General features: G+C 41.8%; 1 protein-coding gene across 1 annotated transcript in view; it reads left to right on the plus strand.

The window, feature by feature from the left end:
- UTP20 (UTP20 small subunit processome component) overlaps positions 1 to 13762 on the plus strand; it is an 80985-nt gene extending 67223 nt beyond the window's left edge. Inside the window, exons 49-62 of the mRNA XM_081130767.1 lie at positions 1050 to 1220; positions 1454 to 1585; positions 1895 to 2005; positions 3811 to 3890; positions 4308 to 4377; positions 4507 to 4689; positions 5425 to 5556; positions 6007 to 6139; positions 7703 to 7890; positions 8608 to 8679; positions 9451 to 9726; positions 9927 to 10053; positions 11237 to 11382; positions 11663 to 13762. Of these exons, the coding sequence (XP_080986893.1) occupies positions 1050 to 1220; positions 1454 to 1585; positions 1895 to 2005; positions 3811 to 3890; positions 4308 to 4377; positions 4507 to 4689; positions 5425 to 5556; positions 6007 to 6139; positions 7703 to 7890; positions 8608 to 8679; positions 9451 to 9726; positions 9927 to 10053; positions 11237 to 11382; positions 11663 to 11818 (1977 nt within the window). The 3' untranslated portion in view covers positions 11819 to 13762. The remainder of the gene's footprint in view (positions 1 to 1049; positions 1221 to 1453; positions 1586 to 1894; positions 2006 to 3810; positions 3891 to 4307; positions 4378 to 4506; positions 4690 to 5424; positions 5557 to 6006; positions 6140 to 7702; positions 7891 to 8607; positions 8680 to 9450; positions 9727 to 9926; positions 10054 to 11236; positions 11383 to 11662) is intronic.
- Positions 13763 to 14481: the final 719 nt, after the last annotated feature.

Below are 14481 nucleotides of genomic sequence, written 5' to 3' on the forward strand. Positions count from 1 at the left end.
GGATAGCTCTTCACCGTTTTAAAATCCCTTCTAGGTACATTAATTACTTCATTTGGTCCTTTCAGCAACTTCGTGAGGGTGAGTGGTGGTGTCCCAGTGTCAGTAATCATCAACCGCTCATTGTCATTGTCACTAGCCGTACTCCCTGCTGTGAATCCTCAGAACAATCTGTGGGGCATTTACTATTATTGTTTCTGCTTATGAATGAGAAAACTAGGCCTTAGACTAAGTGACTTGCCCCAGATCATAGATCGAGGATATGAGCCTCAGTCTCCAAAGCCTACACCCTCCCACTTCCTCAGATTGTTTTACGGTGAAGGTTCTGAGAGGTTGAGCAGCATCTGTAGTCTAATAGGTAAAAGCTGCAGAGCTGGGATTTATGTCCCAGTCCTTCTGACTGGAGCTTTTTCCTGTGTCTTCATCTAATCCAACCCAGTAAGGCCGTCACAGCAGCCAGGGCAGTGGCAGTGTGTTAGGTAGAGCTGAGCTAGGTGAACGAGCCGACCTAGGCGATCTTGAAGGCTTGGCCGGGAGATTCAGGGATTCTCCTGTAAATCAGTCGCCCCTGCACAGTTTTTTAATACCTTTTGCACAGGAGTTAACTGTATTAAATTGTAGTTTATTGTTTCCCATGCTTCATTTCTGAGCCAGCTATCTGCTCCATAAAGGGGATGGCATCCTTTTTCTCTTTGTATTTCTGATACTTATTAGATTGTCTTGTATGCATAATACAAGCTGAGTAAGAATGATGAAATTGAAGTACCATCTTAGGAAATAGAAGGGTCATTTATAATATGTATGCACTTGTTTACCATATAAGTTAAGAATACAGCAAGTGAGCTTGCGGGTCATCCTCACTGGCCCTAGAGCAGCAGTAAGTTCTACAGTAGCGAATAGGACACTTCCCTGTCTTCCTGCACTTCCAGAGTGGGCTGGGCAGGCATATCATCCCTTCAGCACGACTGTGTAGGGAGCGCACCGCCTTGGGCGCCGGGTGACTCAGTGTAGTTGCCCCACGCATTGACTGCTTTGCTTTGGTTTGGTTGCAGGTGATCACGGGTGCTTTGCAGTGCCTGATCTGGGTCTTGCGGTTCCCTCTGCCTTCCATAGAAACGAAAGCGGAGCAGCTGACGAAACACCTTTTCCTCTTGCTGAAGGACTATGCAAAACTCGGGGCTGCCAGGGGTCAGAACTTCCACCTGGTGGTAAACTGTTTCAAGGTGAGGTGTTTCCACTTCCACTTAGAAAGGCCAGGCCCAGGAACAACATCAGAGTTAGTTTTCCACGTCGGCCTTTGGGATCTTGATCAAAATGTTTTCCAGGTTAATTTGCGAGGGCCAGAGGGTTGGTTTCCTGTGTGAAAAGCACTGATGTTGTATTAAGTCCTCATGATTTCCCTGGATCCTGATTTGTGGGACGCCCTGGCTGTTAACCTCACTGTTGTAACTTGCAGTGTGTGACGATACTTGTGAAGAAAGTGAAGTCTTACCAGATAACAGAAAAGCAGCTCCAGGTTCTGCTGGCATATGCTGAAGAGGACATTTATGATACATCAAGGCAAGCCACTGCGTTTGGTCTCCTGAAGGTACAGTGTCACCAGAATGCTGAACTTTACGGTGTATGAGCCTCATGTCAGATATTGAAAATAACAGGGAACACAGTCTTTTGACTAGCAGCAGACTTTCAAAATTAAGTAATTTATAAAAGTGATGATTTGGGTGGTTATTAAAATGTTTATGAGCTCTGTTTTAATGTTTTTTAAGTGTACATTTTTTTACTTTTGGAGGTACTTTCATTGTGTTTGAAAACTGCCTATGGCTTCTTTAACATCAGGTCGGCTTATTCCCATCTGCAGTGAAGCATGAAGAGTATGACTTTTCTTTCTGTATTTTAGGCCATTTTATCAAGAAAGCTGCTGGTCCCAGAAATCGATGATGTCATGCGGAAAGTATCCAAGTTGGCCGTTTCTGCACAAAGCGAACCTGTCCGAGTCCAGTGCAGACAGGTTTGTAGAGAATTTACTCCCATAGTAAGGGTCAGGCCCTGCCTTCTCCGTTTGGTTTAGAGACAGAGCTGTCAACATTGACTGAATCCCGAAGATGACTTTGTGTCATATTGATGCTTTATTATTCTGTGACTCGGGAACCCATTATATGCCAAGTGTGAGAGGGGCCTCAGCTTTGTCGTAGGGCATTTTTCAGTTACGAGGAGCATTTTGAGTACAGCCCACCATGTGTGGCATGTACCTTTTCCTTCCGCAGCGTGATAGCCTGTGGTGAGGATTTCCATGAGGTGGTCTAGCCCTCGAGTACTTAACGCATGTCCCTGTGTGTCAGGTGCTAATAGGCACAAAACAAAAATTTAATGAATAGTTATTTAATTACATACGTCATAAGTGTCAGGAGGAAAAAGGTATTGCCATATTTCATCACAGGACACACCATTATTTATATGTCTCAAAACAAACTGTGACACAAGGGCAAGATGCCATCGATTGTAAGACACATCCCAATTTCAGCTATGTTAAAATGTGAGAAAGCATGCTGCTTAGAATGAGTGAAATGTGGAAGATCATGGAAGAGCGTTTGGTCAGGTGGAAAGCTGCCCTAGCCAGAGGCAGGCCTCCTGAGCACTGCAGGTGGGCAGGAGCGCGGAGGAGGAAGAAGGCTTCCCCCCAGGGGGAGCGGGTGCGGGCGCCCGAGGAGGGGAAGCTGGCGGTGGGCAAGAGCCTCGCTGGCTGGAGGCGCTAAGGGAGGGGAAGGGAGCCAGGTCAGACGGGACTTCGTGGTCTCGTTAAAGATTTAGGACTTAGTTCTGAGAATAACAAAAACTATTGAAATCAGTAGACGGGAGCGATATGAGCAGATTTGTGTTCTACATTTGTCCTAATCATGGGAGCGCCTGTCAACCCAGGAGGTGGAAGGGTCCGAATTGGAAATATGAACTCCGAGTTAAAAGAGGGTTTGGGCTGCTAAGGAGGCCCGGGAGGAAAGGAAACAGCTTGACTTGAGAAAAAGTTTCCGTAACTACTGTTAGCAAGGAGAGCCGGCTGCTGTTTAATAGACACTAGCTGTGTGCCCAGCACTTCACACACACGACTTCTGTTTGTAACTGTCCTTCAAAAGAACTGGTGCCCCTGTTTCATGGCTGGGGGAAAACAGGCCTGGAAAGTTTAATGATGAGCCTGGTTCTCACAGATTATTAGTAAAAGAGGTAGGATAGCCTATAGTTTCAAAGCAGAGCCTTGGGATGCAGATAGACTAGGCATGGCCACCTGAGCAGGTTATTTACTTCTGCCAAACTCATTCTCTTCCTCTGTAAAATGAGGCAACGTCACCTCCTTCCTGTGGGAGTAATGGAAATTAACCGAGAAACAACCCGGTGTTAGGCACATAGAAGGTATTTAGTAAATGCAGTAGTTATTATCAGTATTAATATTATTATCACCATTATTGTTACTATTACTCAAGGGGAAATATGGGGTTGAACCACAATCCATATTCAGTCCACCACACCACCTATCAGAGAGAGACAAGTTTCCAACGTGGGAGCTTAGATTTGGAGCCCTAAAGAGCCAAGCCAGGGGTGGGCCAGGACTTGACTCTTGATCGGGTGTGGAGGGCAGGACCTAGATAAGTGAAGTGGGAGAGAGGAAGGGGCACAGTTGTCAACTCAGGAGGCCGGCTTCACCTAACCGACCACTCTTCAGAAAGGTCTTTTTAACCTACCAACTTGTCCCGGAAAGCAGCGTAGGAAACAGGAGTGCTGGAGCAATAGGATCCCAATAATCTGTGTGACTTCTCTTCCTAGGTTTTTCTGAAATATATTCTTGACTATCCCCTGGGTGATAAATTGAGGCCAAACTTGGAATTCATGCTCGCTCAGCTGAAGTAAGTGTAAGCCATAAGCTACACAGAGGCGGTGGGGTAGTTTCTTCTCTCGTTAAATATGGCGGCCAACTTGAAAAACAAACCTCAACATAACGGCACATTCTCTGAGGATGATCTGTGAGTCACTGGCATACCTAGTAGACGTTGTGCAGGCTCCATAGAGAGGTTCTGAGTCGCTTTCACTTCATTCTGACCGCTGATTGTCATTAGAGTCCACTGAGGAGGATGGTAAAGATCTACCAAAGTTTCATGTGAAACCGCACAGCAGCATGATACATACAAGCATTAAAATGGGGAATGTGCAGTTTTTTCCACTTTTTAAGAACTAGACTGGCATCTTGAGACAGTGTTTTCTTAAAAATAATTGTTGGTAAATTTAAAAGATACTAACAAGTCCTTCTGATGTCCTTGCCCTAGTTATGAACATGAGACCGGAAGAGAGTCCACCTTGGAAATGATTGCTTATCTCTTTGACACGTTCCCTCAGGTACAGTATGTCACGAAGACAAACTGGCAGCTGTGTCTGTCGCCCTCGGCGCTTGGGAGCCCACGGTCCTCCCCTGTTGGAGCGTCTGAGGTTCCAGTGTGAGTGCTCATCAGTGTCGCTCTCTTCCAGGGACTGCTCCACGAGAACTGTGGGATGTTCTTTATTCCTCTCTGTCTCATGATGGTGAATGACGACTCAGCCCTGTGTAAAAAGATGGCATCCATGACCATCAAATCCTTACTCAGCAAAGTCAACCTTGAGAAAAAAGATTGGCTTTTCGATATGGTTACCACCTGGTTTGGAGCAAAGAAGGTTAGGGTTGCTTTTAGTCATATTTCAATGGAAAGCCTTGGCCTTTGGTGTTCGTACTTTAAAGAATAATACATATACATTGTTGAATTAGTTTTTCCCAAATAGCTTTATTATTTTTATTTAATTATGTTAATAATACATTCTTATGGTAAAACTTCAGAAAATGTAACAAGTTATAGAAGCAACATAAAAATCACCTGCATTCCCACTGTATGGTTAATGTCAGCCAGTTACTCCACTGCATGTGTGTGTCATAGTTTACTTGACCAGCCCCCAGTGATGAGTACTTGTTTCCAGTCTTGCCTATTCAGTTGATGGAACGTAGTTTTTGTCAGTGATTGTGTCCACTTGCTGACTCTACCACTATCCCCACTGGCCCATCTTTTGTAGAATATGAACAATACACGTATCCTATCTTAATACTGGTTTAAGTATTAAAGTCAGAATGGGGATGGGGCAGGATGGTATGAAACCTCTTTTGATTTTTTTAAAATTTAAAATGAGAAAATGTATTATTCAGTGGCTAATGATGAATATCATTTTATAAAAATGTTATTCTTGATATGAAGATTTCTCCCCATTCTTCTTGTCAGTCGCCAGTGATCCATTCTCCATGGATTTCTGATTTCATAAAGAACTGTTGAGAACAGAATCATGCCCACCTTCATGTTGTAGTTGTGGAAACAGCCTCCCAAGTTGTGTTCACATTGTCTCATGGTGGTTTGTTTTTGATAGAACTTAAGTAAACAGCTAGCTGCCCTGGTCTGTGGCTTGTTTGCGGAAAGTGAAGGCATCACTTTTGAAAGAAGACTTGGAACTGTTCTCCCTGTGATTGAAAAGGAAATTGACCCTGAAAACTTTGACGATGTAAGTATTTGCTAGGGAATATGAGTTTTGCTAATTTTTATAGCTTTGCTTCAGGTGGTATAGCTAATAGATTAAATAACATATTCAAAAATGCTTTTTTTATTAATAAAAGCAAGAATTCAGTGCAGTTGGATCTTCTTTATTAAATGCAGGTTAAAGTAAGTTTTCTTCTCATAGTGTATGACAGTCAAAGGTTCTCAAGAGAGTGATTTTGTCCCCCAGGGAACATTTAGCAGTGTCCTGCTGGCATCTAATGGGCAGAAGCCAGGGATGCTGCTAAACATCCTGTAGTACACAGGCCGGCCTCCCACAGCAAAGCATTACCCAGTCCAGGTGTCAGTAGTGTTGAGGTGGAGAAATGCTGATGTAGATTTATATGGTGGCATTAAAATGTCCATCAGATGCTTTGGAAATGTTGTCGTAATTGATTTGCATCTATCCTGTGCTTAGATCGTGGAAGAGACTGAAGAAAAAGCTGCAGATCGCCTTCTGTTTAGTTTTCTTACACTGATAAGTAAACTCATCAAGGAATGTAACATCATTCAGTTTACCAAGCCCTCTCAGACTTTGAGTAAAATCTGGAGTAAGTATTGTCTTTTTATTTAAATCAAAAAATAAACACATTGGTTGTGATAGAATTATTGAAAACAGATTTAGGAAATTAGAATATGAATATTTCAGAAAGTATATAATGTTGGGAAAAGTCCACTAGAAGAAGATTTAAAGGGCCCTTTCATATTGATTACAGTGAAAATGTTTCTTTCATTGGGGGAGTATTTTATTTACATATATATATATATATATATATATATATATATATAAATATATAAAAACATATTTATGACTTTGTAAGTAATACATTTTATTTATAAAAGAAAGTATTAATTATGGGGGAATATAAGAATGGAAAAAATTCTCCAAAGTCCTCCTTGCTACTTGATAATAATTTGGTATATATTTCCCTTCAGTCTTTTTTTGTTTTTTTGTTTTTGTTCTCCTTTGCGGTTGCATAATTCCATATAAACTTTGATACCCTGTCTGTACTGGTAGCTGGCCCTTTAAATTGCTATAAGTAGTCCATCATGTAAATATGCCATAATTTACTAAACCATTTCATTTCTGTGAGATATTTGTTACGTATCACTCTTTAAATGAAAATAACCCAGAATTTTTAATTTAATATATCCAGTTTTTAGTCAGTAGGAAATAGACATTGGAATGAATGCTTTAAGTACCCATCTATTTTAAGAGAACTCATGATCCTATGAGAAATAATAGTTACTAAATTACTATATGGCCTACTCTGATATGACTCCCCTGAGACCTGACCAGGTTGTTACAAAGGTTCCTGTGGAACCAAAATAAAACCATGTGCACGAAATACAGCAAGAGACTAAAGCTCAGATACGCCATGATTGGTCCGGAATTCTCATCCTATTTCCCAACACCACAAAGCGTGCCACTGTATTTTCCAGGTGCGATATATGGAGAGTGGCCGTGTAGCTTACGAGTAAGACCTTCAAGGGGTCATATTTAAAGAGTATGAGCTTTGGGGCCAGGTGGAGCTGGAACCCGGCTTGGCTCTGCCTGTCACAGCTGGACATGTCACTGAGCCCCTCATCTGTAATGTAAATGGAAATGACAGTTCCAACCTCCCACAACTGTTGTGATGTCTAAAAGCCCTGTGCCTGGCACAGAGGAAGCAGCGATAAATGTACCTTTCCAGTCAGTTACTTAGAGCCAGCAATTTCAGTAGTTCTGAGAAACAAATGTTTGTATGTATATATACAAATGTTTATATGTATGTGTATGTACATACACACATTAATTCAGATTTAGAAATTGTGAATGTTAATGCCATCTTACCTCCCTTGAGTCTGAAACGTTCCTGTGGACTGGTTGTAGGCTTGCCTCCCTCGTCTCTCTGACCGTGTTAGGAGTTGGTTTGCTAGTTGTTTCCAGTGTCTCTTAACTCATTGCTCCCTTGCTACTTGACAGCATCTGGGAGGCAGGGACTGCGCTGTCCATGTTCAGTTCCCAAATCCAAGCACATAATAGGTACTCAAGAAATGCCTAAGTTAGTCCTATTTACCACCAGAGTCTGGAAAGCTGTGAGACTCCTGACAATGTGTTTTGGTTCCCTTAGGCCACGTGCACGCTCACCTGAGACATCCCCACAACTGGGTGTGGCTCACTGCAGCCCAGATTTTTGGATTGCTGTTTGCCTCTTGCCAACCTGAGGAGCTTATCAGAAAACGGAATGCCAAAAAAACTAAAAGGAAACTCTCAGAACCTGTAGCAGTCAGGTTCCTAATATGTGACCTTGACCAAAAAGTAAGGCTTCTCTAAAACCCCTTTCTTCCCTCGTGATCCGTGTGAGACGTTCCTTCTGGTTCATGTAACTGTCCTGGGGTTGACCCTTGGGAGAAATTCTTCCAGCCAACAACTTGTTGCATATGTGAATCTACAGGAAAGATAGGAACCAGAGAGGGGTCACCCTCAAGGCCAAGGTTTTTCCAAGATAATTTTTAGACTCAGCCTAGTCAGACATTTGCTTTGCTTATTTAGCATATTTAGCATATATTCATCTTATGATGTTTATCAACACTGGAAAATATGATTAATACATCTGCCTCCTTCATAACCTCATTGATAACTAAATGAGGTCCTGTTCACGAAGATGTTAGGTAGGGACCATGATTTCCTAGGGCCTAGCACAATGCCTGCCTCACAGTGGGAACTCTCTAAGTACTGATGACTGAGGAGGGTGGAAGGGAAGAAAAACAGTACTGGAATGTTGCAAAGCTCTCGTCTAATAATCTCGGGTCATGATCTCTGTTTCCCCAGAGCTTGAAAGTATCCCATTTCCTTTCGCTTAAATGCTTGTGGCAGGTAAAAGGGAACCGTTCACAGTTTTTGGTCTTGAACCTTCCCTCTCCAGATCTACACAAGTGGCCAGAGTAAAGTCTAGTATCTCACGTATTATTGTGGTTACTCAGAACTCAAAAATACCTTGCATTGTGTCTGCCAATGTCCATTTTCTTTTCACAGATGAAAAGTATCTCCCTAGCCTCTTGCCATCAGTTGCATTCCAAATTCTTGGATCAGTCTCAAGGAGAGCAGGTAAGTATCGTAATCCTATCCAGTTAAATAGAAGGGACCTATTCTACCAGCATTCTAGGAATAGGCTCACATTTGGTATTTTTTGCTTTGTCTTTTCTAGCTTAATGCTTGGGAAATTAAATGAAATACAAACATATACTCAAGTACATTTTTAGTTATGCACATATATCTAACTGACTGGAGTCCGTTTGGGATTACTCTTGGCTGCATAAAATTCCCCATAAAGACGGTGCAGTGGGAGGCTATTCATTAAATCTCTTCATCTTTAGTCTTATCTGTTCCACATTGTGACTGAAGCTTTGAAGGGCACTGATTGTTTTTATATTAAATTACAATATTGAATTCCTTTTCTTAGAATCTGAAGAGAAAGCAAATAATGTTCATGCTACCATGTGGTCCAAGAATCATCTTAAGAGAATACAGATAAATAATTCTGTCACTAAAAATCTTTATGTGTTTTCAAATAAAATTTAATGCTATGTAAAATTAAATATAGAGAAGGCATTTATAAATATGCAGTAAATGTAAATTGCTTTTGAATAGTTGGTCTGCTGCTGCCTTTTATTTTCTGCTCTTTTGACAGAGCAGTTGGGCTGGTAGGTGGTGAGGGGACACAAATGTGGCCTATGGCTATGAGCAAGGTACTGACCACATCTCGTGAGTCATTGTGGACCAGATGGAGCATCTGTTAAGGGAAGGGGCGCCAGAAACCAGGTGAATGCTGTAGCTGAAGAGTGATCTCAGCTGGCATGCCGACGCTTTTTTTTTTAGGTTGTTAAGAATTTGTTGTTCGTAGCCAAAGTCTTATATTTACTGGAATCTGATTCTGGGGACAAGCAAGGTGAGGTAGAAGAAGGCACGGAAGGACGAGAAGCCGCAGGAGGTGGTGTGGCCCGAGAGGAAGTGGAACGCGGGGCCCCTGCGGACGGGGAGAGGGAAGAGGGGAAGGACGAGCGCGGCGCGCCAGCCACGCTGCTGTGGTTGATCCAGAAGGTGTCTCGGATCGCGAAACTGGAAGCTGCTTACTCGCCTAGGAACCCCTTAAAGGTGCGACACGTGTGCAGAGTGGCCGAAAGGGGTTTTTGTTTTAAGTATTTTAGTGATGGTAGTGATCCTCCCAAGTCCCTAGGAACTTCTGTACCCAAAACTGAAGCAATATTTGCCCCAAAATGGACCTTGTTTTCTAAATTATTTGTATGGCTGCAAGTATAAGAGAAACACTACTGATGAGAGCTGTGTACTTTCAGAGAACATGCATCTATAAGTTTCTCGGAGCTGTGGCAATGGATCTTGGAGTAGACAAGGTGAAGCCGTACCTCCCAGAGATCATAGCTCCTTTGTTCCGAGAACTGAACAGCACCTACTCGGACCAGGGTAACTGCGGCCTCACCCCTGAATGCTTCCTTCTTCCTTCTGCCCTCCCTCCCTGCCAGAGTTTAAGAAAGAAAACTTGCTAGGTATCAAGACAGTTAATAGCAAACAAATAGGCATGTTTGTATTATGTTTGACTATCTTCCAAGTGCCTTCTCGTGTCTAAGAGTGAACGTTTCCTAAAAGATATTTTACTCCTAGGCATAACTATTCAAAAACTATAATTTGGGGTGGTTCTAAACCTCATCGTGCTGTGAACAATAATGAACACTGAAGTGTCATTATATTCTCAAGAAGTATAAGGCAAAAGTTTGAAATGGTATTTAGTTTAAATATTTCACTTTTTCCTATCAGCCTCACTGACCCTAAAATGTCTATTTTGATTATAGAAAAAGAGGGAATTGGGTATTGGAAAGAGAGAAAGTAAAGTGGATGTTAAGAGTTTTAAAATAAAACAAATGAAGTAGATGTCAAAGCAGGACTGTGTGGTCCTACAACCTTGAGAGAGTTTCCTTCCTCTGAGAGGAAAAGCAGTGGTGAAGGCTGGGTCTGCCTTGGTTCTCATCAGCCAACATTCACTGAGCACCTACTATGTGACAGGCACTGGGGGTTCAACAGTGGAGAAAAGGCCTAGTTCCTATTTTCAAGAAACGTGAACAGGTGTACTGAACACTCCTGAAATCGATGCAAGAACCTGTGGGTGATTTGCATTTGGGGGAGAGGTGGAGGGAAGGAGAGCATAGCTTTCCATCAGCTTCACAAAGGAGTCCTGAATCCACACACACACAAAGGTTATGGCAGAGGTAAGCCTCCGTGGCCTGTGGTTGAGTAAGTGGCCTGGAGAAACACTTACCTTCCCCCATCTGCAGAGCTGAGCGGGGTAGTAAAGGCAACCCAAACATTGCTGGCTGGCTCTCAGATTAATGTCTTCGGAGCCAGGATTCTGCTAGGAAGTGGCTTCGTGGTCTCTGATCCACTGTTGAACCCTGGATGAGGAAGGTGGTGGCAGGGAGCTGCGTCCAGCACTTCTGCTGGTTTTCTCATCTCATAAATGTAGGGGCTCGTTTCAGGTTAGTGTTTGATGCTGAAGTAATAAACGTGATAATGCCGCAGGAGTTTGTTTCGCATGTTGTCGACTTTGTATACACTCAGATGTACCCTTTTCCACGAAACTGTCTCTGAACAGATCCTTTGCTGAAGAATCTATCCCAGGAAATCATAGAATTACTCAAAAAGCTGGTTGGGCTGGAGAGCTTCTCATTAGCCTTTGCCTCTGTACAGAAACAGGCTCATGAGAAAAGGAACCTCAGGAAAAAGAGGAAGGCTTTGGAGGTAAGTTCGCTGTTTGAAAATACAACCGGCATGTTTGTTAGGCTCAGTAACTATTTTTAACCGGGGCAGTGCATGCGTGTGTCACACTGGCCCAGGGAGGAAAGGTCTGGCTGTGTTTGAGAAGTGCAGACTTTATAGCTGGGGCTCCAGCTTTTCTTTAATGGGTGTGTGAACATTTATGATGCCTGAAGGTGAATAAAATGGTCCATACATGCATTTGATTTTTATTAGTTTAACATTTACTTTAAAAATAATAGAAAATTTCTGTTCTTTTTTCAAGTTTGTAACTAATCCTGATATTGCCGCCAAGAAGAAGCTGAAGAAACACAAAAACAAGAGTGAAGCAAAGAAAAGAAAGATAGAGTTCCTGCGTCCCGGCTATAAGGCCAAGAGACGCAAGAGCCACAGCCTCAAAGATTTAGCGATGGTGGAGTAAAGTGCTCCCTGTGCTGATAGCATCTCAGGAACTTTGCAGTGTATCTGCTAGTCAGAAATCGCAGCAGGTTTTATTATTTAAGCTAAACTTCGGCAGAGGTTGTATATTATACAGTTTAATATAATTATGCTCATATTTTTTAAATTAAAACATTTTATAATACTACTGTATCTTCACTGTCTAAAAAAAGTACGTGATACTAGCAATAGAGTTGAAAGAAATTTTAAGATACACTTTTAAAAAGCAATACACAATGTAGAAGTTAGGAATAAATCAGACAAGTGATTTGTAATACCCGCCTGTAGGAAATTGTAATACATCATCAAAAGACATTTAAGAAAAATCTGCACTGAGAAATATAACCATGTTCATGGATAGGAAGATTCAGTATCATAAGATGCCAGCTCTCCGCAAACTGGATCCCATTGGTTAAAGGCGTATCTGAGCAAAATCCCCAGAGTTCTTCAAGCTGATTACTAACAAGCTGATTCTAAACTTTATACAGAAGATAAGCTGAGAATAGCCATGATGCTCTAAGAGAACAAGGAGAGGGGCTTTTCCTGTGAGATACCAAAAGTGAGACCGAGTGCTATCTATAGCAGGAACACGTGGCAAATTCTGCTTCATTCAAATTAAGAACTTCTACTTAGGAAAAGACAACTGGGATGTGGTATGTGCTGATGAAGGGTTACAATGAATCCCTAGGAAGCAACAAAGATAATCCAGTAAAAAAGTGGCGTTGCACAGAAGAAATATAAATGGTCCTCAAACAGTAACATTTAGCCAATGTTACATACTTAAATACTAAAGTACTGATATACTGGTTGGTAAACATTCACTACCTTGAGACCCCCCAGGTGCCACCTTGGTGACTCGAGTCCCTAGACTCCATATCCCCCACACCAGAAATTAAAGGATTAATACCTAGACTAGTAGGTGGTGGTCCTGCATCAGCTGTCGAGTTGTTAAATATTTTTACTCACTCCTGTATGCAGCCTCATTAATAAGGAAAATGCACATTCTACTTTGAAACCTTCACATTGATAAAACTGACAATACCAATGTTGGAGAGCATAGTAGAGCAGAGGGAACTTTGTAAACCACTTTGGAAAACAATTAGGCATTATCTTGTTCAACCTATGGTGTCTTTGCCTCACTACACTTAATGTGGAAGCAGTATTCTTTAGGGCCCAGTATCATGGGAAGGGAGTGGGGAGGAAGGTCATCCTATGTGCCAGGCACTTTGCATACATTTTGTTTAATCCTCATAGTATTCCTGAGAGCTTCCTAAAATTGGTCATTTACAGATGAGGAAACTGAGACTCAGATTAAATAATTTACCTAAGGGTGACGTAGGTTGTAGGTAGCACAATCAAGATTCAAACCCAGGATTGAAAGAAAGCCCATGCTCTTTACAATTCATAATTATGGGGTTAGAATATTACAGCATATGGCATAGGAATCAAATGTTCAAACATTCATAACTTCAGCATCTGTGTTTCGAGGTAGTTGGTTTCTCAATCAGGAGTTCTCACACTTCCAAGGAGTTTGTAATGTGCCAAAGGATAAATGTGGGACATCTTTGAAGGCCAATTTCCATTAATTCTAAGTGATTTAAAGTGCATATGTTGCTTTTATAAAAATTTTAAAAAGTAAAAGTTAACACTAAGGCAAAAATAAGAAAGAACAAATATCTCAGGGATATTGAGCACAGCTTTGTTTTAATTAGTATTTATTGAGTGCCTACTATGTGCCAGGTGCACCACAGTAGATGCAAGGGATACTAACAGTAAGTAAAGGTTCCTGCCCTCAGGAGCTTATGTTTCCACAATTTAAAGTGCATCTCAAGTATTCTGCTAACAGAATTCCACCATTCTCAATTTCTTAATTTTCAGTGTAATCATGTCATAGCACACCTATTAACCAGTTATAAAACAGAATATTAAAGCTAAAACAAACCTTTGATATTATTTGTCCAAGTCTCTTGTTTATTTATAGAGGAAAAAACCCTGAAGGAGTGGCCAATTCTACCTAGAACTTGGGTTGGTGTTATTTTAGATTTTTATCAACATTCAAACTCCTATACATACCTATACAGTTTCCTGCTAGATGAGGCCCTTTAATGTGGTATGGTAATTCATACAGGTTAAAGTAAGTGTACGCTCTTTTACCCCATCTCATTATTTGACAAACCTGAGGGATCAGGATCATCCAAGTGCTGACCGTGGCTACAGCTTCATGGACCCTCAGAATTCAAGACAGTGAGGGCCATGTGCTGGACAGCATCTGCCCATCAGGGCCTCACTTCCCCATACTTCTGTTCTCACAGTGACCTTGACACTGAGACCAAATTAGGAATGGGTGCTAGGGATTAAGTAAAGACTGAAAATCCCACAGGCCAAAGGAGAAAGTCACATTCGCGAGCTGAGAAAATGATGAAAGTGTAAGGGAAAGAGGCCAGAGGCCAACATCTGGTAGGACAGTGTCAGGGACAGGAAATGAACCCCTAGTTGTTTCTGACACATGAGGGGCACAATGGTATTAAGCTCACTTTACCAGCATCTAATATTTTAGCATCTAATGCTGATTATCCAACTTAAACAATGAAACAATTCTCCCCAATTTTAGTAATCACTGAGGACTGTACTTACTTCTGTCACACT

Source organism: Miniopterus schreibersii, assembly GCF_964146895.1.
Source record: "Miniopterus schreibersii genome assembly, chromosome: 2".
NCBI lineage: Eukaryota > Metazoa > Chordata > Mammalia > Chiroptera > Miniopteridae > Miniopterus > Miniopterus schreibersii.